Source organism: Podarcis gaigeae, assembly GCF_964106915.1.
Source record: "Podarcis gaigeae genome assembly, chromosome: 10".
In the NCBI taxonomy this organism is placed as follows: domain Eukaryota; kingdom Metazoa; phylum Chordata; class Lepidosauria; order Squamata; family Lacertidae; genus Podarcis; species Podarcis gaigeae.
This window is the reverse complement of record NC_139686.1, coordinates 70285-95108: the sequence shown is the minus strand read 5'-3', so window position 1 is coordinate 95108 and position 24824 is coordinate 70285. Positions and strand designations below refer to the sequence as shown.

General features: G+C 49.8%; 2 protein-coding genes across 2 annotated transcripts in view; one reads left to right on the top strand and one right to left on the bottom strand.

Annotated features, from left to right (window-relative positions):
* PPP6R2 (protein phosphatase 6 regulatory subunit 2) overlaps positions 1–24824 on the top strand; it is a 221538-nt gene that overhangs the window by 157626 nt on the left and 39088 nt on the right. The gene's annotated exons all lie outside the window — the stretch shown is intronic.
* Positions 11765–19831, bottom strand: LOC310826264 (lysozyme C, milk isozyme-like). The gene is made up of 4 exons (XM_083701051.1): positions 19648–19831; positions 19063–19224; positions 16326–16404; positions 11765–12105 (listed from the first exon to the last, which is right to left on the bottom strand). The coding sequence occupies exons 1-4, from the start codon at positions 19781–19783 to the stop codon at positions 12039–12041; spliced, it is 444 nt and encodes a 147-aa protein (XP_083557177.1). The 5' UTR covers positions 19784–19831; the 3' UTR covers positions 11765–12038.

Here is a 24824-nt window from a genome sequence, read left to right as displayed (position 1 = left end):
CCACCACACTCCTTGGCAGCAAATTCCACTGTCGAACAGCTCTTACTGTCAGGAAGTTCTTCCTAATGTTTAGGTGGAATCTTCTTTCTTGTAGTTTGGATCCATTGCTCCATGTCCGCTTCTTTGGAGCAGCAGAAAACAACCTTTCTCCCTCCTCTATGTGACATCCTTTTATATATTTGAACCTGGCTATCATATCACCCCTTAACCTCCTCTTCTCCAGGCTAAACATGCCCAGCTCCCTTAGCCGTTCCTCATAAGGCATCGTTTCCAGGCCTTTGACCATTTTGGTTGCCCTCCTCTGGACACGTTCCAGTTTGTCAGTGTCCTTCTTGAACTGTGGTGCCCAGAACTGGACACAGTACTCCAGGTGAGGTCTGACCAGAGCAGAATACAGTGGCACTATTACTTCCCTTGATCTAGATGCTATACTCCTATTGATGCAGCCCAGAATTGCATTGGCTTTTTTAGCTGCCGCGTCACACTGTTGGCTCATGTCAAGTTTGTGGTCAACCAAGACTCCTAGATCCTTTTCACATGTACTGCTCTCAAGCCAGGTGTCACCCATCTTGTATTTGTGCCTCTCATTTTTTTGGCCCAAGTGCAATACTTTACATTTCTCCCTGTTAAAGTTCATCTTGTTTGTTTTGACCCAGTTCTCTAATCTGTCAAGGTCGTTTTGAAGTGGGTTCGGTCAGTCAGCCAGTTACAAATCCACTGAGTGGTAGCATAGTCAAGACCGCATTTTACCAGCTTCTTTACAAGAATATAATGGGGCACCTTGTCAAATGCCTTGCTGAAATCAAGGTAGGCTACATCCACTGCGTTCCCTTCATCTACCAGGCTTGTAATTCTGTCAAAAAATGAGATCAGGTTAGTCTGACACGACTTATTTTTCAGAAATCCATGCTGACTATTGGTGATCACAGCATTCCTTTCTAGGTGCTCACAGACTGCTTAATGATCTGCTCCAGAATCTTCCCTGGTATTGATGTCAGACTGACTAGGCAGTAATTATTTGGTAATTAAGTCAGCTATGTGTACAGATGGGCCTTCCCTTCCAAGTCACTCTTCCCATACAAAGGGCATCTAATGGCAGCAAGCAATGAGATCCATGCATTAGCCATGCTTAGAATTGAACCCCGCCCCTCAAGATCTGGCATGTGATGGCAATAAAGAAGCAGAAGACTGGTCAAAGCACATTCCTAAAATTGGCAGAAAGAGCAATCCCTAAAATGCCACTGCACAAATTTGAGGGGGCCCAGCCCCCTCATTGAGTATTATTTTTTGGGGGGAGGGGCAGTGGCCCCCCCTCTATTTGGTTCTGACAGGAGAAGAGGGTCTGAGGCACAGCTATAGTCCCTGCCTGCTCCATGCTGTTCAGTGACGTGGAGTGCAGCCCCCAACTGCTCCAGGCTGCCCCTAGCTTCTCAGGACACCCTCACTTCACCGTTTATAAGGTTTGTTGGTTTTTTTTTATTTAGGCTGTTTGCCTGCGTTAATCCCATTCCTCACTGTTGTGTCCACTGGCTTCTTGTTGAGAGCTGTCTTACGGCTCCGAGAAAAAAATTAAAACGTCTACCGCAATAAACTTTGATTCTATGACTGTAAAGCTAATCCCCCTTAATGTGAATGGACTATGCTTGAATGATCTGTCACTACTGGAGAGGGAGAACCTCAATATAATGGTATTGCAAGAAATTAAAAATAAATAAATGCAAAAGCAATGACAAGCTTTTAAAAGTCGCCTGACTGGGTCATCAGCGCTCTGCCCAGGTGAAATATACTCAGAGTCGCAAAGTGATTTCATGCTCTTTATTCAGCTCATAGTGGTGAGGAGGAATGAATGAATGTCCCCTCAAAGTATCTGCTTTATATACATTATTTACACAATGGGCTGCACATGATTGGCTAATTCTGGAATTCTACTGTAAGCCAATCAGGTTGTGGATTCACTTATATCTGGAGCATGATTGGGTGGTTCCTGCCAACCAATCATATTGCTGCATTGTTCTAGGACCAATCAGACTGCTGCATTCTGAATCCTATTGTTCTAGGACCAATCAGACTGCTGCAATTTGGATCCTATTGTTCTAGGACCAATCAGACTGCTGCAGTTTGGATCCTATTCAACTCAGTACATAACACCCCTCCCCTCTAAGTTCCAGTCCTGCCCGGGAGGTCGCATTCATAGTCCTCGAGGTACGCCGGCGGCCTACGTGTGCGTTGTGGCCTGGGGTGTTCCCTGGTCCGGGGTTCAGGTTCTGGCTCGTGTTCCAAGGATGCTGGCTGTGATGGGCCTGTTTGGTCTGGCGCAACCGGCTCGCTCAGTCGTGGTTCTGGCTCCGGTGTCCTTTCGGCCTCGCAGGTCCTCTCTGTATTTACTGATTCTGCCTCTCCTGCTGCCCCCTCCTGCTCTATGGGCCTCACTGCCCCGCTGTTCCCTTGGGACTCCTCTGACCTTTCCTCCTCCTGGTTTTCTCCCGGGAATCGTCGCCGTATCTGGTCGCAGTGGCGGCGCCAGCATTGCCCCCCATCCGTTAGCACCTTGTACGACACGGGGCCAGTGACCCTGGTGACTGTGGCAGGTACCCATGCTGGGCCTGCCCCAAAATTCTTTGCGTACACTGGGTCCTGGGCCTTGAAGGTCCGGGGGTTCCTGCCTTCCCCCACCACTACCTCATCCTGAGCTCTATTGGGGTGAAGGCGGTCCAATCTGATTGCAAGGCGCCGACCCATTAGTAGTTCAGCGGGGCTCCAGCCAGTTGTTGAGCTGGGGGTGCTGTGCTGTGCTAGGAGGAATGTGGCAAGGCGGTACTCCCAATCCCCTTGCATCATGCGGCGAAGGGTGTCCTTGGTGGTCCGCACCATGCGTTCTGCTTGGCCATTGGTGGCAGGGTGGAATGGCGCCGAATGGATGTGGCGGATGGCGTTCTGCGCTGTGAAGGTTTGGAATTCTCCTGACGTAAATGCAGTCCCATTGTCTGAGACAAGAGTGTCAGGGAGCCCGTGGGTTGCAAACAGCCTGCGTAGTACCCGGATGGCTGCAGACGTAGAAGTGGACGGTACCAGTGCAACTTCCAGCCATTTGGTGTAGGAGTCCACCACTATGAAGAATGTTTTCCCCTGAAAGGGGCCAGCGAAGTCCACATGCAGGCGTGACCATGGTGCTCGGGCGGACTCCCAGGACTGGACTGGGGCCCTTGGGGGATCTGGGCGGGATTCTTGGCAGGCCTGGCAGTGTTTGACCCAGGCCTCTATCTCTCCGTCGATCCCCGGCCACCACACATAACTCCTGGCCAGGGCCTTCATTCTTACTACCCCTGGGTGTGTCTCATGTAGGGCTGTGAGGACCCTTTTGCGGAGGGGCTGGGGAACAACAACCCTGCTTCCCCATAACAGGCACCCCTTGTGGGCCGACAGTTCATGTTTGCGGGTTGTGTAGCCAGCGAATTCTGGCCCAGGACTGCTGCTGGGCCATCCCCTCCACACCCAGTCCAGGACCCGGGAGATGACCCTATCTTTCTTGGAATGGTGTGCAACTTCTTGTGCCTGAATGGGGCGGTCAGGAAGCAGCTCCAAGCTCATAACCTCTTGTGCAGGTGCTGGGTCGGGGCCTGTTTCTGGTAGTGGTAGCCTGCTGAGGGCGTCCGCATGGCCCATCGCCTTCCCCGGGCGGTGAATCAGTGCATACTGGTAGCTGGCAAGGAAAATTGACCACCTGAGGACACGAGGAGACAGCACTTGGGGGGTCTGCTTTTTGGGAGCAAACAAGCCAAGCAACGGCTTGTGGTCAGTCACCACGGTGAAGGGCCGCCCGTACAAGAAATCATGGAATTTTTTTTACTCCCTTCACGATTGCGAGCCCCTCCTTGTCTATTTGCGAGTAGTTCCGCTCGGTTGCGTTGAGTGTCTGGGAAAAGTATGCTACCGGTACCTCTCTCCCATCCGGGAGTTGGTGTCCCAGGACAGCGCCAATGCCATAGGGCGAGGCGTCGCATGCTAGCACCACCGGCAGCCTCTCGTCGAAGTGTGCCAAGACCGAGTTTGAGACAAGCAGGTCCTTGACTGCCTGGAATGCAGCCTCCTGGCGCTGGCCCCACACCCAAGGGGCCCGCTTGTCCAGGAGTCTGTGTAGGGGCTCTGCTACCGCCGCCTTGTGGGGAAGGAAGGAATGGTAAAAGTTCAATAGTCCCAAGAAGGCCTGAAGTTCAGTCTTGTTCTTGGGCGCTGGGGCATCACAAATGGCCCGTACCTTGTCCCCAGTTGGGTGGACCCCTTCTGCGTCCACCATAAATCCCAGAAAGTCCACCTGAGGCACTCCTAGTAGACATTTTTCCCGCTTCACCTTGAGACCCGCCATCTGGAAACGGTGCAGAACGGTGCGGAGGCGGTCCTCAAACTCCTCTGGTGTGGGCCCAGCAATCAACACATCATCGAAGAAGGGGGTGACGCCAGGAATCCCTTTAAGGAGCGAGTCCATTAGATTCTGGAATATGCCTGGTGCCACACTGACACCGAATTGCAGCCGCTTTACCCTGAATGCTCCTCTGTGCGTCACAATTGTCTGTGCCTCTGCTGTGGCCTCATCTACTGGAAGCTGTTGATATGCTTGGGCCAAGTCCAGCTTGCCGAAAATTTTCGACCCAGCCAGGGTGGCAAGGACATGGCTGACCACTGGCACTGGGTATGCATGGGCCGTGAGGGCCTTGTTTATGGTACATTTGTAGTCTGCGCAGATGCGGACTGAACCATTAGGCTTGACGGGTGTGACGATTGGGGTTTCCCAGGGGGCATTAGGCACCGGCTCCAGCACTCCTTGCTCCACAAGCCGGTCCAATTCCTCGTCTATACGGGGTTTCAGGGCGAACGGGACCCGGCGGGCCTTTAGCCTGACCGGTCGTACTGCGGGGTCAAGCTGTAGAGCAATGGGGGGGCCCGTATACTGTCCCAATTTCCCATCGAAAACCTCTGGAAATTCCTTGCATATGGCATCCACGTCCACTTGTAAGGTAGTGTGGTTCACCCCGGTGATGGCTAGCCCCAGTGGTCCAAACCATGCCAATCCCAGTAAGCTAATGTAGGGGCCCTTGACCACAAGCAAGTCCAGTTGCCGTGTCCGCCCTCGGTATTGCACCCTGAAGGTCCCCACCCCCATTGTGGGGACCTTACGTTTCTGGAAGTCCCGGAGGGTGAATGGGGCCGGCCTGAGTTTGGGACCCCCAGTAGGACACAGTTTCCTTAAGGTCCTTGCCGAGATTATGGATAGATTTGAACCCGTGTCAAGCTCCATGCGGCATGGGGCCCCCTCTATCCGTACCTCTACATAAATTTTCTCTATGTTGGGGTAGGGCAACTGGTATACCTGGATGTCCGTGAGCTCCGTCGAGTTGCCTTGGTGCGTTGGGCCCCGGGACCTGGGGCTCTTGGATTGGTCATCTGATGCCTGGCGTCGGGTGGGCCGAGCCCGACACACCCGGGCGATGTGTCCCAATTTTCTGCACTGCCTGCACTCTACGTTGCGGAAACGGCAGGTCCTCCTCTCGTGACTTTCCCCGCAGCTTGCGCAGTTCCCTCCTTCTCGTCGAGGCAGCTGTGGTATGTGGGCTGCTTGAGTGTCCTGCTGTACTCGGTGCACTCCCTCCCTGTCAGATCCTGAGTCGTCGGTGAGGTCTTCGTGGTGAACCCTCGGTTGGGATGGCAGACTTGGCCGTGCCTCTTGTGTCGACCTCTTGGCAGCTTCCGTTGCCAGGGCCTCCTCCAGAGCGACCTGGAACGTTAGGTCCTTCTTAGCGTAGAGGCGTCGTTGCAGCTTCTCATCCTTCAGGCCACCGACGAGGCGGTCCCGAAGCATGTTCTTCAGCTCTGAGAAGTTGCAGAACCGGGCGGCTTGGCGGAGAGAGGTCACAAACCCAGTTATGGTTTCCCCAGGGGCTTGCCGCTTTGCGTAGAAGGCATTTCGACGAGCCACCACTGAGGGCTGTGGCGAAAAGTACCCCTTAAGCTGTTCCATTATTGTTTTGTATGGAACAGTAGCAACGTCTTCAGGCACAAGGAGAGCCCGGGCGATTTCAAATGTCTCCTCTCCGCAGACGCTGAAGAATATCGCCCTCTTCTTGGCGTCTTCTTCATCGGTGACCCCTTTGGCTTCTAGGAGGAAGGTAAAACGGGAGGCGTACGCTTCCCAGTCTCCAGATGCTGGGTTGAACGGCGAGAAGCTGCTGTCGGTTGCCATTCTGAGTTCCTTGTGTCCCGGAGCTGAAGCCTGGATACACGGTGCGAGGCAGCGGTGCGGCAGGTGGCGGTGCTGCGGTGCTGTGTGTGGCAGTCAGCTCAGCGGGATCCCACCTTCGTCGCCAGTGAAATATACTCAGAGTCGCAAAGTGATTTCATGCTCTTTATTCAGCTCATAGTGGTGAGGAGGAATGAATGAATGTCCCCTCAAAGTATCTGCTTTATATACATTATTTACACAATGGGCTGCACATGATTGGCTAATTCTGGAATTCTACTGTAAGCCAATCAGGTTGTGGATTCACTTATATCTGGAGCATGATTGGGTGGTTCCTGCCAACCAATCATATTGCTGCATTGTTCTAGGACCAATCAGACTGCTGCATTCTGAATCCTATTGTTCTAGGACCAATCAGACTGCTGCAATTTGGATCCTATTGTTCTAGGACCAATCAGACTGCTGCAGTTTGGATCCTATTCAACTCAGTACATAACACCAGGGAAACTGATAGGCAGCCATGTCCTAGGCTCAGACCATCTTGTTGCAGTGAGCAACCTGGCTGCCAAATTCTGCACCAGCTGAAATTTGCGAACCATCTTCAGATGCAGCCCCAAGGATAACATGTTCCAGTAATCTAAGCTAGGGGTTTGGGGTTCTCTAGCTGGGCACACACCTGGGGCTGCACTGAACCCCCTGAAACCTTCAATCCAGAGCCATTGCAGTGGAAATGCTTGGCTCCAAGGCCAGTGTCAGAGGCTCCTTGCAGTCTCCCCTGGGCTCCCCATCTGGCTGTGGCAGCGAGGGCAGGGCCAGGGGCCAAGGGCTGTGACCGGTCTTCTGAAGGTTGAGGCCAGCAGGGCTGGGCCTTGAGGGCCAGACCTTTGCTTGAACCCCACAGGGCTGAAGTGCCTTCCTCATCTCACTGAGTTGCAGGCCAGCTGGGTCTCTGGTCCCACCTAGCCAGGGATCCCCAAACCCACTTGCTCCCTAGACCTTGGAGGTCCCAGTTTCTGCCTCTAGCTAGGAGTGTGTCACAAGACTCTTTGACTGTTCTTACTGCAAGAGACCTGTGGTGATTTGGTCTCTCTGAATTGCTATATTGTGCCCCTGCACTTACAAAGTTCATTTCTCAACTGCCCACATTTAAATTTTCATCAGTTTTATCATCTGCATCCCAGCAGAGAGATTCAATCCAAACTGGATCTCTCTCAGTTCCTCTCGGCTTTCTCCCCCTTGATCAGTTTAAAAGCTGCTCTGCCACCTTTTTTATTTTTTGTGCCAGCAGTAGTCTGGTTCTATCCCTGGTTGAAGGGGAGCCTGCCGCTTTTCTACAGGCCTGGCTTGCCCCAGATAGTTTCTCAGTGCCTAACAAATCCAAACCCCTTCTCCTGATCCCATCGTCTTGTCCACACATTGAGACCACAGAGTCTGTCTGGCTTTGTGCGTGGAACTGGCAGCATTTCAGAGAAAGCAACCTTGGAGGTCCTGGCTTCCAGTATCCTCCAGTATGTCACACTGAGCATCTCACACTGATCCTGGCCTGACTGCACTGGCTGCCATTTACTGTATTTTTCGCCCTATAGGACGCACCGTCCCATAAGGCGCACCTAGTTTTTTGGGGGGAAATAAAGGGAAAAAATTATTTTTCCCCCAGGCGCGGGGCTGGGGCGGGGGAAGCCCGAACTTCCCCCGACCCCAGCCCCCAAACAGGCAGCTCTCTGCAAGCCGTGGGAGCCCAGTGCTGGCTCCCGCTGCTTGCGGAGAGGTGCGCGAAGCCTGGAGAGCGAGAGGGGTCGGTGCGCACCGACCCCTCTCACTCTCCAGGCTTCAGCGAAAGTCTGCATTCGCCCCATAGGACGCACACACATTTCCCCTTCATTTTTGGAGGGGAAAAAGTGCGTCCTATGGGGCGAAAAATACGGTAGTTTCCAGGCCCAATTCAAAGTGCTGATTTTAACCTATCAAGCCTTAAATGGCTGAGGACCACAATAACTCAAGGACTGCCTCTCTCAATATGAACCGACCTGGATGCTGCCATCATCACCTGAGGCCCTTCTTCATGTGCCTCCTCTGGCAACACAAGAAGAGGCCTTTTGTGCGGTGGCTCCCTGCTTGCGGGCTGCTTTCCCTTGGGAAGCTCACCTGACACTATCATTTATATCCTTAGGCATCCGGCAAAACTGTCCTCTATAACCAGGCATTTGGCCTTTAGCCTTGAACTATCTGTGGCCTTTTAGAAGTAAGTGAGATTTTCTCTCTCTTTCCCCTCTTGTTTTAATGTATCCAGGTGTGGGGTTTTGGGTTGTTGTTTTTTTGTAACTTTGGGTTGCCTTGGAAAAGATAAAGTGACCAACATGATGATGATGATGTTAGGATCCAGATGCAGTGGTTTGTTTCATTTTCATCAGTGGAGAACTTAGCATGTGGCCATTGACATCAAGATGAAGAGCCAAAGGATATGCAGAAAACTGCAGTTAGTGAATGAATACCAAATGTACAGCTAAGGGGCAACACTGTGTTGTTGTATTGTAAGTGTTTTACTGGAATTTTACTTAAGCTCTGGTGAAAAAAAGAGAGAAGAAATGTTCTGTATATTTCCTGGCCACCAGCAATGGGGAACTGATGTTGTTGTTGTTTAGTTGTTTAGTTGTGCCCGACTCTTCGTGACCCCCTGGACCAGAGCATGCCAGGCACTCCTGTCTTCCACTGCCTCCCGCAGTTTGGTCAGACTCATAGGTTTGAGAACACTGACCAACCATCTCGTCCTCTGCTGTCCCCTTCTCAGGCACCCACACAGGATCTGTGCCCCTTTGGAGAATAGAAGATACGGTGGAGACTGTTGTGCTTGAAGAAATATGGTTTATTCACCTATTTACACCTTCAGCCTGCATGGAGGGAGTCCAGAACTTACAGCATGGCAGCAGGCAACCTTTCATCTCCCCTGCCAAGATGGATCTCAGCCCCTCTTCCCCCTCCTCCTCCCAAGGAATCCCTGCTTCAAAGCTCACTTTTCCTGTCCCCTCAAACACACCGTTACCCCTTTGTGACATCAGACTCCAGGCCAAAGGATCCTTTTTTGACGGCTCATTCACACCTTTTTGGCATGCTAACTGGTTTCCCCACTAAACAGCAACAACAAACAGGTTTGCTCTTCCCACAGCCAGCCAGGCTGGTTTGCATACCCAGCCCAGGAATTCCTTCGCAGCCTGCATTCTCCCTTCATACCACAAATAATCAAAATCCTACCATTTATTAATATATTGGGTTTGTTGTTGTTGTTGTTGTTTAGTCGTTTAGTCGTGTCCGACTCTTCGTGACCCCCTGGACCAGAGCACGCCAGGCCCTCCTGTCTTCCACTGCCTCCGCAGTTTGTTCAAACTCATGCTGGTAGCTTTGAGAACACTGTCCAACCATCTCGTCTCTGTTGCCCCCTTCTCCTTGTGCCCTCCATCTTTCCCAACATCAGGGTCTTTCCCAGGGAGTCTTCTCTTCTTATGAGGTGGCCAAAGTCTTGGAGCCTCAGCTTCAGGATCTGTCCTTCCAGTGAGCACTCAGGGCTGATTTCCTTCGGAATGGAGAGGTTTGATCTTCTTGTAGTCCATGGGGCTCTCAAGAGTCTCCTCCAGCACCATAATTCGAAAGCATCAATTTTTGAACTGATAGGGATTGCTTAAACAAAGAGATGTGCACCACCCCAACTGAATAAATCTATACCACCAGAACAAGGTTTGATTAAGTTGGGAAATAAGGAATATTTCCAAAAACTGTTTGCAAAGCTGGAACATGCCCATTTTTAAAGCTCAAGCAGAAAGACATGGGGTCAGAAGGGCCCTGGGCTCCTACTTACATCCAGTTTTAGGTTTCACGTCTGACGTGTCATTCTCCGTCCAAGCACAGCAATTCTGTTCGTAGCCAGACTACTATTTTGCTGCAGTATGTGGGCAGACATTTATGACTGCAGTGGGAAATCCATCATGCCCCTGACCCCCATTGCCCAACCCTGCTTAAACCCAGCAGTGCCCCTGCACTTAAGAGGAGAGACGTGTGTTGCTTGATATAGCTATCATGTAGTGCCACACCTGACGTTTGAGTTTCCCCCTCAGCTGACATCTTCAGGAAGGCAGTTGCACCTGATGTGGGGAGAAAGGGTTAGGCACAGCCTCTTCCTCAGCACTGCAGACCCAGTCCAAATCAAGGCAGGCCTGGCCATTTGAAGGGATAATAGAGTGCCTGGAAAACTTCATAATAGGGTGTACCAGAAGTAATAAGCAGGAGAAAGTCAGTCAGGAAATAATGGGAATATTATAGGATGTTGTCAGGGACTCAAGAGCGGGAGCACAGGGAAGGGAGGAAATGGAGAGCGAGGGGGAGCAATCCGAGGGCAGTGTAGGAGAAGATGACAGTAGCCCGAGAGATTCCATGAGCCTCTCCAGCGAATCGGAAGATTCACAGAAGGGGGCGCCGATGGCCAGGGCAAGGGGGGCCCCAAGGGGGACACCCCAGAAGCAAGGGGCCAGCGGGGACTCCCAGAGCAGCAGTTGGAAATCAGGACCAGCTTCCCCACCAGAGCGCAGTGGAGGGGAGGAGTCCCAGGTATCGGGGCCAGCGTATTCACCACCAGGGAGAGAAGATGAGTCAGGGTTGAGCACGCCTACATTGGAGAGTCAGGCAACGGAGGGGAGGTCACGTCCAGCCAGCTTCCAGGAGGAAGGAAGCAGTGATAGAAGCAGTGTAACGGTCAGGAGGAGGATCACGGGGTTGGTGCGAGAGCCAAGTTCAAATGTACAGGAGCGCGGGACAGCAGAGAACGAGGATTGGGAACCAGGTCCTAAAGCCCGCAGGAGGCAGGGGGAGGAGTCAGGCGACTCAGCGTCAGAAGAGTCCAGAATGGTGAATGCCCCAGCGGGCAGGAGGACCCATAGGAGGAGAGAGAAGAGGAAGAGGTGGAGCAGGGCTAGGATCTTAAACTGGTGTCAGAGGGGAGGAGATTCAGACGGAGCTTCGGCGGTCTAGGGTTTAAGACGTAGAGCTGCGCGCTGCGGCTTTGAAATGGAAACTGAACTTCAATATAGACTTTTGTACATAACGACAGCCTGGCGTTGGTCCTCTGTGAGCTGGGACCTAGGGGCAGCTCTGACAGATGTGTTCCAATTTTAAATTGACTGCAAACTTGGGGCCCATTTTCCAATCTGACATTTGTAAGTCACCCCAGAAATCTGTCACTAGTTATCTGTATAAGGTCATGAGTTTAGACAGAGCTGGGAGCTGAGTGGTGAGAAAGATGGCAAGGAAGCATGAAGGTAGACTGCGGGAGATTATGATGTGTATGTGTGTGGCAGTGCATTGCTGATGTCACAGCAAGATCAAATGGGGGAGAAGTGATCTGTTCTGGTGTGTGTGCCCATAAAGCTCCTTGCCAGGGGTGCAAGGGACGTAGGTATGCCTCTGCACCTCCCTTCAAATTATGATGAGATGATGATGCTTGACCTAATTCTGTTCTTTCTATTCACTCATCAAGCAAGAAAAGAGTTTTGTTTATGTTCAATTTATTGAAGATTTTCAAGCAGAGATGCTTGCAATCCAGAGCAAGATGACTGACCACCCCAGACACATTTAAAAATAATAATCACTTTCCCTCATTCATATAGAAAGAGGGCCATTTCCCTCCACCATGGGGTGGGGCACAACATACAAATGCTAGCCCAGAAAGAAGCAACTGGATTTTGATTATATGGCAGTAGGTAGATGTTTCATCAAAGGGGATCTCAAGAGAAATGCTGGAATTCATTCAGGACCATGGAACTCAGAGTCTGCAACCTTTTGTCCACTTTGAGAGATTTTTTCCTTTGCAAAATTTCTGCCAAGCATACCTAAAAGTCAGAATGAGAGTAAAAAATGAAGTGAGGGAAGTCACATGACTGTTGCTTCCAAGTAACTACAAGTGAGATGGATCTTCTTTAAAAGCTCCACAACATTTCCAAGTGAGGCATTTGTGTCAGCTACAGAGTATTTCTTCCCGTTCATTGTCCCTGCTGATGATCAGTTTTGGTGGTGAACGGGAAGTCCATCTATTAACAGCCCATGATGATGATAATAATAATAATAATAATAATAATAATAATAATAATAATAATTTATTATTTATACCCCGCCCATCTGGCTGAGTTTTCCCCAGCCACTCTGGGCGGCTCCCAATATATTAAAAACTTCCCTGAACAGGGCTGCCTTAAGATGTCTTCTGAACGTCAGGTAATTCTTTATCTCTTTGACATCTGATGGGAGGGCGTTCCACAGGGCGGGCGCCGCTACCGAGAAGGCCCTCTGTCTGGTTCCCTGTAGCCTCACTTCTCGCAATGAGGGAACCGCCAGAAGGCCCTCGGCGCTGGATCTCAGAGTCCGGGCTGAACGATGGGGGTGGAGACGCTCCTTCAGGTATACAGGACCGAGGCCGTTTAGGGCTTTAAAGGTCAGCACCAACACTTTGAATCGTGCTCGGAAACGTACTGGGAGCCAATGCAGATCTCTCAGAACCGGTGTTATGTGGTCCCGGCGGCCACTCCCAGTCACCAGTCTCGCTGCCGCATTCTGGATTAATTGCAGTTTCCGTGTCACCTTCAAAGGTAGCCCCACGTAGAGCGTGTTGCAGTAGTCCAAGCGTGAGATAACTAGAGCATGCACCACTCTGGCGAGACAGTCCGCGGGGAGGTAGGGTCTTAGCCTGCGTACCAGGTGGAGCTGGTAGACAGCTGCCCTGGACACAGAGTTAATCTGCGCCTCCATGGACAGCTGTGAGTCCAAAATGACTCCCAGGCTGCGCACCTGGTCCTTCAGGGGCACAGTTACCCCATTCAGGACCAGGGAATCCTCCACACCTGCCCGCCTCCTGTCCCCCAAAAACAGTACTTCTGTCTTGTCAGGATTCAACCTCAATCTGTTAGCCGCCATCCAACCTCCAACCGCCTCCAGGCACTCACACAGGACCTTCACCGCCTTCACTGGTTCTGATTTAAAGGAGAGGTAGAGCTTTTATCAGCCAGGATGGGCAAGGATCAAGGAGACAGGTGGTCGGTTTCACTCGTCCAAGCAGCCTGTCCACATCCTCGGAGGTAACAGATTGGAATTGATCCCATGTAACAGGACCAGACAGAACTCTAGCACTCTCCCGCCCTGGCCCTGCTCCCACAGTGGAGTCTACCTCCTTCTGAATCTGAGCGATTTTATCTGCAAAAAACTTTGCAAAAGCATTGCAGGAGATCTTGGGGTCCCTACCAGGCCCCGGTGGTACAGGTGGTTCTGATAGATTGCGAACCACCTGAAAAAGTCTCCTGCTGCTGTTTTCTGCAGATGCAATGGAGGCGGCGAAGAAGGCCCTCTTCCCCGTCGCCATTGCCACTTGGTAGGCTCGACATTGAGCTCTAACCCGTGTCCGGTCTGATTCAGAATGAGTTTTCCGCCACCGGCGCTCTAGCCGTCTCAACGATTGTTTCATCACCCTCAGCTCCGGGGAAAACCACGGGGCTGTCCGGGCTCCATGCAATCGGAGAGGGCGCTTCGGAGCCAGACAGTCAATAGCCCTGGTTAACTCCGCATTCCAGCGGGCCACCAGGGAATCAGCTGAAAGGCCATCAACTTGGGATAAAGCATCCCCTACCACTCTCTGGAAGCCAATTGGATCCATTTAGTGGCGGGGGCGGGGCGGACCATCCGAATCGGTCCCACCTCCCTGCGAAGGGGAAGGGTTGCGGAGAAGTCCAGTTGCACCAGGAAGTGATCTGACCATGGCACTTCTTTTGTTTCGCTTTTAGTTAATGTCAGATCACCAACATCCGTAGAGGTAAACACCAAGTCTAAGGCATGTCTGTGGCTATGAGTTGGGCCAGACTTATTCAGGGACAGCCCCATGGAGGCCATGCTTTCCACGAAGTCCCGAGCGGCCCCTTGTAAGGTCGTGTCGGCATGGATGTTAAAATCCCCCAGGACAACCAAGCTAGGTGTCTCCAGGAGCATATCCGCCACGACCTGAAGCAGCTCGGGCAGGGAATCCTTGGTGCAGCGGGGAGGTCGGTACACCAGTAGGAATCCTGTACTGCCCCTATTGCCCAACTTCCAGAACATGCACTCAGAAAACTGGGTCTTCCCAATAGGACGCCTGGTGCAGACTAATGACTTCCTAAAAATCACTGCAACCCCCCCTCCCCGCCCACATGACCTGGGTTGCTGTGCGTAAGAGAAACCTGGTGGGCAAGCAGCGGCAAGGACAGGCCCATCTGCTTCATCCAACCAGGTCTCTGTCACACATGCCAGATCAAATCCTCCATCCACAATCAGGTCGTGGATGGCAGTGGTTTTATTAATCATTGACCTGGCATTGCACAGCAACACTTTCAGGTCATGTGGGTTTCCCTTGCTGATTACTGTATCCTTTCGGTCAGGACCAGACCTGGAGGCAGGGATAGTCCTCAAACAACGACTAAACCTGCCCTTCTAGCAAAATTTTGATGCCCTTCTAGCAAAATTTTGATGCCCTTCTAGCAAAATTTTGCTTCCTATCCTCCATGGAACTTTACTGCTCAGTCATGGACAGAGCTGCTGAGCTGCTCACTGCCTCATTCCTTGAGTCAGAATGGCTGAATCTGTCTGTATCTACCACCCATGTGCCGGTTCCTGACTAGGGGCGTCTAGATTTCACGGTCTTGCCCACATAAACATTTGCCAACCACTATGGGACTTTTTGGGGTTTGGGTTTCGGATTTTTTTAGAAGATGCCTGTGTGTGAATTTGTTGTATGTGTGTAGATCAGTGCATGCCGATCAACACACAGTCTTCGCAGTAAAGCTCTATTCCAATGGCATGAGTATAACAATGACCGGTAAATTCTTATCTGCTGCAGCCTTCACCTGCCTTCACAGCCATTGTAACATGCCACTTGTTATCTTCCTCCTGTTCTGCTGTTGAGGACTTCTTGGATCATTCTTTGTCTAGCTCCTTCCCTTTGACCTTACCGCTTTGGGTGACCCTGCTGGGAGTACGCGACTCCCAACAGCTTCGCTCACAAGGGTCATAGGAACGTGCAAGTCCACTCACCATGACAAGGTCATGATCCAGTGAGTGAGAAGCACATTCAGAGGCACATTGTGTCTAACAAAGGAGGTGGAACAGAGTCATTGTGACTGCTAAGCATTGATAGCCTTCTGTGAAAGACCTCCAAGCAAACTTGGGAAGTGAACCATCTGCCCCAGGACTTCGCTCCAGCCCATGACAGAACTCAGACTGTCTCCTCCTTTCCTGCATTCCCATTTATTTATTACTACATTTATACCCCACCTTTTCTCCAAGGAGCTCAAGGTGGCATACATGGTTCTTCCCCTTAGAAAAACACTGTTGTGTAGGCTGGGTTGTGAGACAGTGACTGACTCAATGTCAACCTGTGAGCTTCCTGGCTGAACTTCCTGGATTTGATCTCTAGTCTCCCAGGTCCTCTCTTACCACCACTACACATTGGCTCAGTTGCCAAATCATTTCCTTAAATCCCCACCAAGACAGCTACTAACAGCTCCTAGTAGCCACCAGCCACCCAAATGTTTGCTGCATACAGTGGTGGCTGGCTTTGTGTTGCGGGGGGCGGGGGGCTGCGGTCTTTTCCTAGCTTCCCAGCACTGTGTGATGCTGCCAGTTACTCAGGGGAAGTGGAGAAGGGCAGCAGGGTCCCAGAGCAGTGGGGACACTACTGGCTGTACATTTAAGGAAGCATCTTTAGCCCTTGTCAGTGCCTATTGGGGAAGGATCTTTAGCTGTCAACTGTACAACAGTCAAGTGAAAGCACCTTCCTCTTCACAGTTATGTGAACTGAAAACTTGGCTGGTATTGAATGTTCCAGTCACTGAGATATTAGCCCCCTCATTTTTTAAGTCTATACATACATTGTAGTGCGTGTGCGTGTGTGTGTGTGTGTGTGCATATGTGTATTGCTTTTATGTATAATTTTACAATTTTTAATTGACACCATTACTCCCCTTGTAAACTATCGTTGTTGTTTTTTCTGGTCTATGACCGTAATAAATTAATTCATTCAATTAATTCATTCACTTACCAGGCGTTCATCCCTTGGGGGTCACGGACAATCCTCTTGGCACAGTTAATATCATTTGTGATGTCATCATTTAAGAACGCTGGCAAAGATTTGTCAGAAAGCAAAGGAGGTTACTGGGGATTCCTAAAATGCAAACCCCAGAATACAAACACCCCCAAGGTTGCAGGGGCTGCCTCTGAACTGTGGAACACCTTTTCCTAGAGATCCATCCAACTTTTGGGGAACACTTAAAGCATTTCCCCCTTGAGCTGGCATTCAATCATTATAGCACCAAGCGGGGGATCCCTTCTAGTCAGCTGCATTCTAGCCAGAGAATGAAATCAGTTCTTTAAAAATGGCCATCTCATCCTCCATCCAGACAAGCAAGGTCACAGTTCCAGGAGACATTGCAACCTGGTAAAAGCAGGAGGATACAGAGGAGAGGCAGTGGGGCAGAGCATGGTCTAGTGAGAGGTCATGGCCTAGGACAGGGGTCAGCAACCTTTTTCAGCTGTGGGCCGGTCCACCGTCCCTCAGACCATATATTTTTTTAAAAATGAACAAATTCCTATGCCCCACAAATAACCCAGAGATGCATTTTAAATAAAAGTACACATTCTACTCATGTAAAAACACGCTGATTCCTGGACCGTCCGCAGGCTGGATTGAGAAGGAGATTGGGCCGCATCCGGCCCATGGGCCTTCGGTTGCCTACCCCTGGCATAGGGCAATGTTTCCCAGCCTGTGGGTCTCAACCTGCAAGTGGGCAGCCAAACCTGTAGAAGTGGGTCAATTGCTTCAGTGCTTTCTCCCCCTGTTGGAAAACTTTGGCAAGGAACTTTTGTTCACACAGCTGCCTGCCTTCAGATGTTTACTTGAAATGAAAGGTTGGGAAAGGAAGGAAGGAGCTGTGGGGTTATCCTGCATGCTCAGGCTGCTGCTGCCTGCCAGCAAGCAGTGAGTGCTTTGTTTGTCCCACGGTAAGTAAGGCTAAATGGAAGGGGTGGGATGGGGAGGAGCAGCAGGGATGTCTCGGCACTTTCAGGACTCTGCTATCCACCAACCACCAGCAGGTGCCTCTTTTGCCTTGTGCTGGCGACGTTTTCTTTAAAAAGGGTTGGGAAAGTAAAGGAGAGGCCTAGGTCTCCTCGCAGCCCACTAGGTGGTGCTGTTGACAGATGGTTCTTTAGCCTTATGAAGATGCTTTTTAGAATTGGGACGTTAGCGCTCAAGTAATGTTTGTGTTACTGCAAGAGAGATGTGCAAGCTGTGTGAGGAAGGTGGGAGAGATGTTATGTGTGATGTGTGTGTGTGTGTGATGGATAGAAGGGAGGGACAGATTTACATGTTGCTTCATGCAAGTGAGAAAAAAGGGTTACATTCTTCTTTGGCGATCACTTGTAGCCGAGTAAGATTGTCTTCCATTGTGCCACCCCCTGGCGCCCGCCCCAAATGCCCTGTCCACCAGGGGAGGGGGCAGCAACCCACAATGCTCTGCTGGTGCAGGCGGAGGGATGCACACATGCACATGTGGTGCGTGAGAGAGAGAGAGAGAGAGAGAGTAAGACAAGCACCTGAGCAGAGAGAGAGAGGCATATCTGAGTGAATGTATATCTGTGCAGTATAAGGTGGAGCGAGAGACACAAAACTTCATGTATGTCTGTGATGTGTATGTGCGAGGGCATGTGTGTGCTCTGTGTGTACACAATAGTGTCGTCTGGCTACCTTGGATAGATTTTCCTGGTACAAGGAGTGCTCCCTTGTACCTTGGATAGATTTTCCTGGTACAAGGAGTGCTCCCTGGTGTTATTGGACAACAGTGGTACCAGTGTGTACATTTGCATGTAAAAACAATATTAAGTGACACAGTCAGGACAAACAGGGCACACACAGCTGGCTTTCCATGATAAACATGAAGTTTGCGGGGAGGGAAGCAGCAATGACTGTACTGTACTCTCTGCAATTTTCCCTATGTTCACCCCAATGGCTTTAACTCTAACAAATAAATGGAACCTATACTCTGTGAAACATTTTGAATTTCATTATGTAGTTTTAATTTTTATTATTAACCCTGTCATTAAAAGTTCACCACAAATTCAACAAAAAAGGGGGTACAAGAAGTATAGGAGACACATTTTAAAATTTATTAAGATATTAGTACCAGCATTTCTGGAAGTCGTAAGGTCCAAAATTCATTTGACAATAAATCTGTAGTCACTAGGTCTTTTAAGTTTGGATTTGTGGGTCACCATACCGAAAACATTGGGGACACTGACTAAGGACAGTCCTGAGAGCTGGACAGAGACACCTGGGGGTGGAGGGCGGGAGGTTGTGGATTTCTTTTCTTTTTTAAAAAATCTAGCAGTTATTTGGTGTGAAATTCTCCTGAATGACAGCTTTGTATGCAATTTTCTGTAATCTAATGCACTTACGCCGGCTCCCTCAGCCAATAAAGCGAGATGATCGCCTCAACCCCAGAGTCGGCCACGACTGGACCTAATGGTCAGGGGTCCCTTTACCTTTTTAATGCACTTTTGTATGCAATTTTTTGTAAATATATGTATTTATAGGCATACTGTGCCCAATGCAGTTGGCTTGGGAAGTGCATTGCAAGATTAGAAGTGTGAGTTTTGAAGAATGTGCAGTGTGTTTGTCCGTGTATTGTTTCAGAAAGTGCAAATTAGGTAGATTCACCTTCAAATGTGAACTGAATTAAAGAAGTGGAAGCTAGCATTCCCTGTAGTATCAAGTTGCTTACCATAGCAGGAGATCCCACACGCATTGGCTGTTGAGCCATGTCCATTGTCGCACCACCAACGGCTGCTTATCTGAAAGATTCCATACTCACGATTGCCGCTGGAGGTTTGTGGCCCCACGAGTCTAGTGTTAAATGAGCTTTGATGATAAGCAGTACAGATCCCTGGAACAAAGTGAACAAGAGAAGGCTTACAATTTGGGTACACGCTGGGTGTGCAATCTTTTTTGTCAAAGTCGCAGCATTTTGAAACAGAATAATTTAAAAACATTCTTACAATGTTCACTGTAAAAGCTGTCTGTAACGTCTAACCCCCCCCCCAATGGTCTTAAATAGACATTTTCACTTAAGTTTCTTGCATTCCAGCTGACTAGTACTTTTCATAATCTCACATTAGTAAGGAGGATAAATTTGGTTTGGCCCTATAGATGTGCAGCTTCTTGATCTTTCAAAGATTAATGAAAGTTGGGGCATTCTGATGGGCAGCAGGGTTTGTGTGAACCTTTTCCTGAAAAGAAGTCCCCATTTCAGCTTTGCCCCAAAACACCAGAAATAGCAAAGCTGAAGGGAAAGGAAGAGCAAACTCACAGTTGGCCAGGCTGACACCACGATATCCATCCATCCCAGCCCGTTTCAGTCGCGCAGCCAGTTCACATTTCTTATACACTTTGGCTTCATTCCCTGCAAGGAGGAGGCAGAAGAGGGTGAGGGCCAGAACCTTCATCTCTGCGGCTCCCTGGAGAGTGATGCTTGGTTCCCTGGGATCCCCAGTGGCTTTTGTAGACCAAAGTTTTGGGCAGAGTCCAGATGGTAAGCAGAACAATAATGGGGGGGGGAGAGAAATAAATATTGACAGCAACCCCACCCCCTGCAAAAAAACAGACACATGGTGCAATTCTGGTTTGAGATAGGATAACAGTGTGCAATTTAGGAAATATCTCAATATTTACTTATCATTTTCAATGGAAGAGATTAAAGCAGGCAGCATGTATGCTCTTAAATATATAGCATCTGTGTAATAGTAAATAATTACCTAACAGGAAAAAAGCAGACTCCTGGGACAGAGGGACATTGTCCTGCCGTGAGTGCTGAAGAGCCCAGACTCACTGGAACAAACTCGGGTTGGGGCAAATGTCAAAAATGCTTTTAAATGCTTTTAAATGCTTTTAAATAGTTTTTAATCTTTGGTGGTTTATTTTTTTCTTTTTCTCTGCTCTGTTGCGGGTGGGATAAACATTTAGTTGGGGCTGGGGATTAGTTTAATATTAGTATAGCTGTAAATTGTTGTTGTTTTTTAATTAATTAATTAATTAATTTAATTAATTTAATTTTTTTAATTAGTTTCTACTAATTAGTCCTCTACTATCGTTCCAATAGCAAAAAAATCTAACCCGGAAGATCTGAATGACTTTCGTCCAGTAGCACTCACACCTATAATCATGAAGTGCTTTGAAAAGCTGGTACGAAATTATGTCATTGCCTGTTTACCAGAGGGACTGGACACATTCCAATTTGCTTATAAAACGAAAAGATCGACAGAGGACGCTGTGGCGATTGCCCTCCATGCCGTTCTTGCACATTTGGAGCAGCGGGGGGGTTATGCCAGACTGCTTTTTTTAGATTTCAGCTCGGCATTTAATACCATTCTACCACAACGTCTGGTGTCTAAACTGGAAGATCTGGGGCTCCCGTTATCACTTTGTGGGTGGATATCGGCCTTTCTGTCGGACCGCACCCAGAGGGTTCGGTTGGGCCCTTATACCTCTAATACACTTAAGACTAACACAGGAACACCACAGGGATGCGTACTTAGTCCGCTCCTTTATATTCTCTACACGTACGATTGTGTCGCTGCTCACCCTAGTAATAGGGTTGTCAAATTTGCAGATGACACAACCGTGATTGGGCTCATCTCTGAAAGGGAGGGTGAAACGGATTATAGAGATGAGGTGGAGCGGCTGACAGAGTGGTGCAGAGCTAACAACTTGCTCATAAATACAAGGAAGACAAAGGAGCTTGTGGTGGACTTCAGGAGACAGAAGAGCAATGTCCAGCCACTTCTGATTGATGGGGTCTGTGTGGAGAGGGTAACAACGTTCAGATTTTTGGGTATTGAATTACAAGAGGATCTGTCCTGGAGTGTCAACACAAGGGGGCTTGTGAAGAAGGCGCAGCAGAGACTGTACTTTTAAGAATCCTAAGGAAAAACCATCTTCCGCAGAAACTGCTGCTTGCCTTCTATCACTGTGCCATTGAGAGCGTGCTCACTTATGGCTTATGTGTGTGGTACGGAAGCTGTACTACCCAGGACAGGATGGTGTTGTGCAGAGTTGTTAAGGCAGCAGAGAGCATTGTTGGCTGCCCACTCTCCACCTTAGAGCAGATTTATGCCACAAGGTGCCATAGGAAGGCACTGGACATAGTAAAAGATCCATCGCATCCTGGTCACTGTCTCTTCGAGCTCCTGCCGTCGGGACGGAGATACCGGACGATGATGACAAGAACGAGCCGTCTCAAGAACAGCTTCTTCTCCAGAGCGATCTCGGCCCTGAATGGGAAGCCTGGACTTTGAAGTCATCTAATCTTCCTTGCTGTATTATATTATATTGTTTTAATTAGTGTTTTTATAGTTGTTTTGATTTTAAATGGAGTGCCCTATCTGGGTGGATGGAGCAGCCAAGTAATTTCGTTGTCCCTGAGAGGGGGCAATGACAATAAAGATATTATTATTATTATTATTATTATTATTATTATTACTGTTTTATTGGTTTATTGTATAGTTTGTATTCTGTTCTGAAGGGGAGAGGCTCAGGGCTGCTTGAGAGTGGGTCCCAGCCAACAGAATGGCTGGGGCAGGTTCCACCGGGGTGGGGGTGGGGGATGCACTGGGACACCTGATTTCAGTGATCACGGGCAGGAGGCGGAGTTACGCTAAGACCAGCCCATGTCATTACCAAGGAGGCAGGTTTAGTTGTTGTTAGAAGACTATTCCTGCCTCCGGGTCTGGTCCTGACTGGAAGGACACTGGAATCAACAAGGGAGATCTACATGACCTGAAGGTGCTGCTGTGCAATGCCAGGTCAATGATTCACAAGACCACTGCCATCCATTATTTTATTGTGGATGGAGGACTTGACCTGGCATGTGTAACAGAGATTTGGTTGGATGAAGCAGATGGGCCTGTTCTTGCTGCTGCTTATCCATCAGGTTTCTCTTATGCACAGCAACCCAGGTCATATTTGCAGTGATTTTTAGGAAGTCATTAGCTTGTACCAGGCACCCTCTTGGGAAGACCCAGTTTTCTGAGTGCATGTTCTGAAAGCTGGGCAATAGGGGCAGTACAGGATTCCTTTTGGTGTACCAACCTCCCATCTGCACTAGGGATTCCCTGCCCAAGCTGCTTCAGGTCTTGGCGGATGTTCTCCTGGGGACACCTAGTTTGATTGTCCAAGGGGATTTTAACATCCATGCCAACACAAACTTACAAGGGGCCGCTCGGGACTTCGTGGAAAACATGGTCTCCATGGGGCTGTCCCTGAATAAGTTTGGCCCAACTCATAGCTGTGGACAAGCCTTAGAACTGATGTTTTCCTCTATGGATGTGGGTGATCTGACACTAAGAAAAAGCAAAACAAAAGAAGTGCCATGGTCAGATCACTTCCTGGTGCAACTGGACTTCTCTGTGACCCTTCCCCTCTGCAGGGAGGTGGGACCAATTCAGATTCACAGTGGCCAACCAGATGCCCCATTTGGGACGCTCTCAAGGGGGACCGAGGGGCAAGAGAATTCCCTACCCATCCCTTTGGAATTCCCAGCAACTTGTATTCAGAGGCAGGTTTAAAAGGAATAAAGCTGAGAGCTGTGGAGCTCAGAGAAGAAGCATCTGAGAAGAAGGCCATACCTGGAGCCACCAGCATCAGGAGGAGGAAGGCGACAGAGAGGAGGCAGAAGATCTTCATGGCTGGAGGTTGGTGGGAATCCTGGAGATGCCAGAAGCCAAGTGGAAGAGCAGTTGTCTGGGGAAGGAGAGGTTCCTCTACTTATGGGTGGATGGAGGACTGTTGAAACCTTGTGGGAAGCCAAATGTCTTTTACAGGTTAGATGTCACAAACCCTGCGGGGCAGAAGAACATGAGAAGAGCCGTCCAGATTTGAGTAATTCTCTTGTGCAAAACCACCTATGGAAGAATGACCACAAACCAGGCTAGTGTCAGTGACTAAGAGAAGCAGAGAGAGTTGTTTCTGAAGCTATGCCACTGGAGAATTAATTTCCCAGCAATGCATTGACTTTACCATGAAGTTAATGGAGGAAAAGCACATTCTTGGAGGAGAGGGCTATCAGAGCTCCTGGCCCCCAGGGCTCTGTCTCCCCTCCACTGCTGGAGTCTGTAGGTCTCTGAACTTCAGTTGCTCAGAATCACAAGAGAGGGTGTGGCTGTTTCTCACATATGTGTTTCTGGTAGACTTCTAGTTACTATTCCCAACAATGGTTGACTCTGGTAGGCTGCTGGTCTGATCCAGCAGGGATCTCCTTATGCCCTTTGCAGAGTTAAGGTTTCTTCAGATAATGCATTTAAAAAAGATCCTTCACAGCACATAGTTAAAGAATGGAGTTTGCTCCTACAAGAGATAGTGCCACAAAATTAGATGGTTTTGAAAGGCTCTTTCTTGTGCCTTATCAGTGGCACTGGTACCCCACTGTGTGTGTTTGGGTACCCGTTATGTGACCTGAGAACTGCCTTGGAAAATTCAAAGAAGAGTGAATTTGGAAGGATGATTCTGTTCTGGTTCACATAACATTGTGGAAAGTGGAAATTAGCTGGGCAGACCTTTAAATGTCAGCTGAATTTAATGTCTTCCATTTCCCTGGCAAAAACACAAAGAGGACCCCACTGGCAAGCAATCCATTGAAGAATGACAGTGTGATTTCTTAGCATCCTTTCCTTTTCCATATTTGGAGGACAAATAGCAGGGAAAAGGAAAGACGTATTGTCAGGGACGCAGCGGGAGCGCAGGGAGGGGAGGAGATGGAGAGCGAGGGGGAGCAATCCGAGGGCAGCGTAGGAGAAGATGACAGTAGCCCGAGAGATTCCATGAGCCTCTCCAGCGAATCGGAAGATTCACAGAAGGGGGCGCCGGTGGCCAGGGCAAGGGGGGCCCCAAGGGGGACACCCCAGAAGCAAGGGGCCAGCGGGGACTCCCAGAGCAGCAGTTGGAAATCAGGACCAGCTTCCCCACCAGAGCGTAGTGGGGGGGAGGAGTCTCAGGTATCAGGGCCAGCGTATTCACCACCAGGGAGAGAAGATGAGTCAGGATTGACCACGCCTCCATCGGAGAGCGGGGGAACGGTCAAGAGGAAGGTTGCCGGCTGGGCGCGCGCGCCAAGTTCAAATGTACAGGCGATCGGCACAGCAGGTAGCCTGGATAGGGAACCAGGTCCTAAAGCCCGCCGGAAGGAGGGGCAAGAATCAGGGGGGTCAGCGTCAGAAGAGTCCAGAAAGGATGAAACCCCAGCGGGCAGGAGGGCCCAGAGGAGGAAGGAGCTAAGGAAGAGGTGGAGCAAGGCTAGAGTCTTAAACTGGTGTGGAAGGGGAGGAGATTCAGACGGAGCTTCGCCGGTCTAGGGTTTAAGACGTAGAGCTGCACGCTCCGGCTTTGAAATGGAAACTGAACGTCAATAAAGACTTTTGTACATAACTACAGCCGGGCGTTGGTCCTCTGTGAGCTGGGACCTAGGGGCGTATCTTCTTTGACACCTCAAAAAAG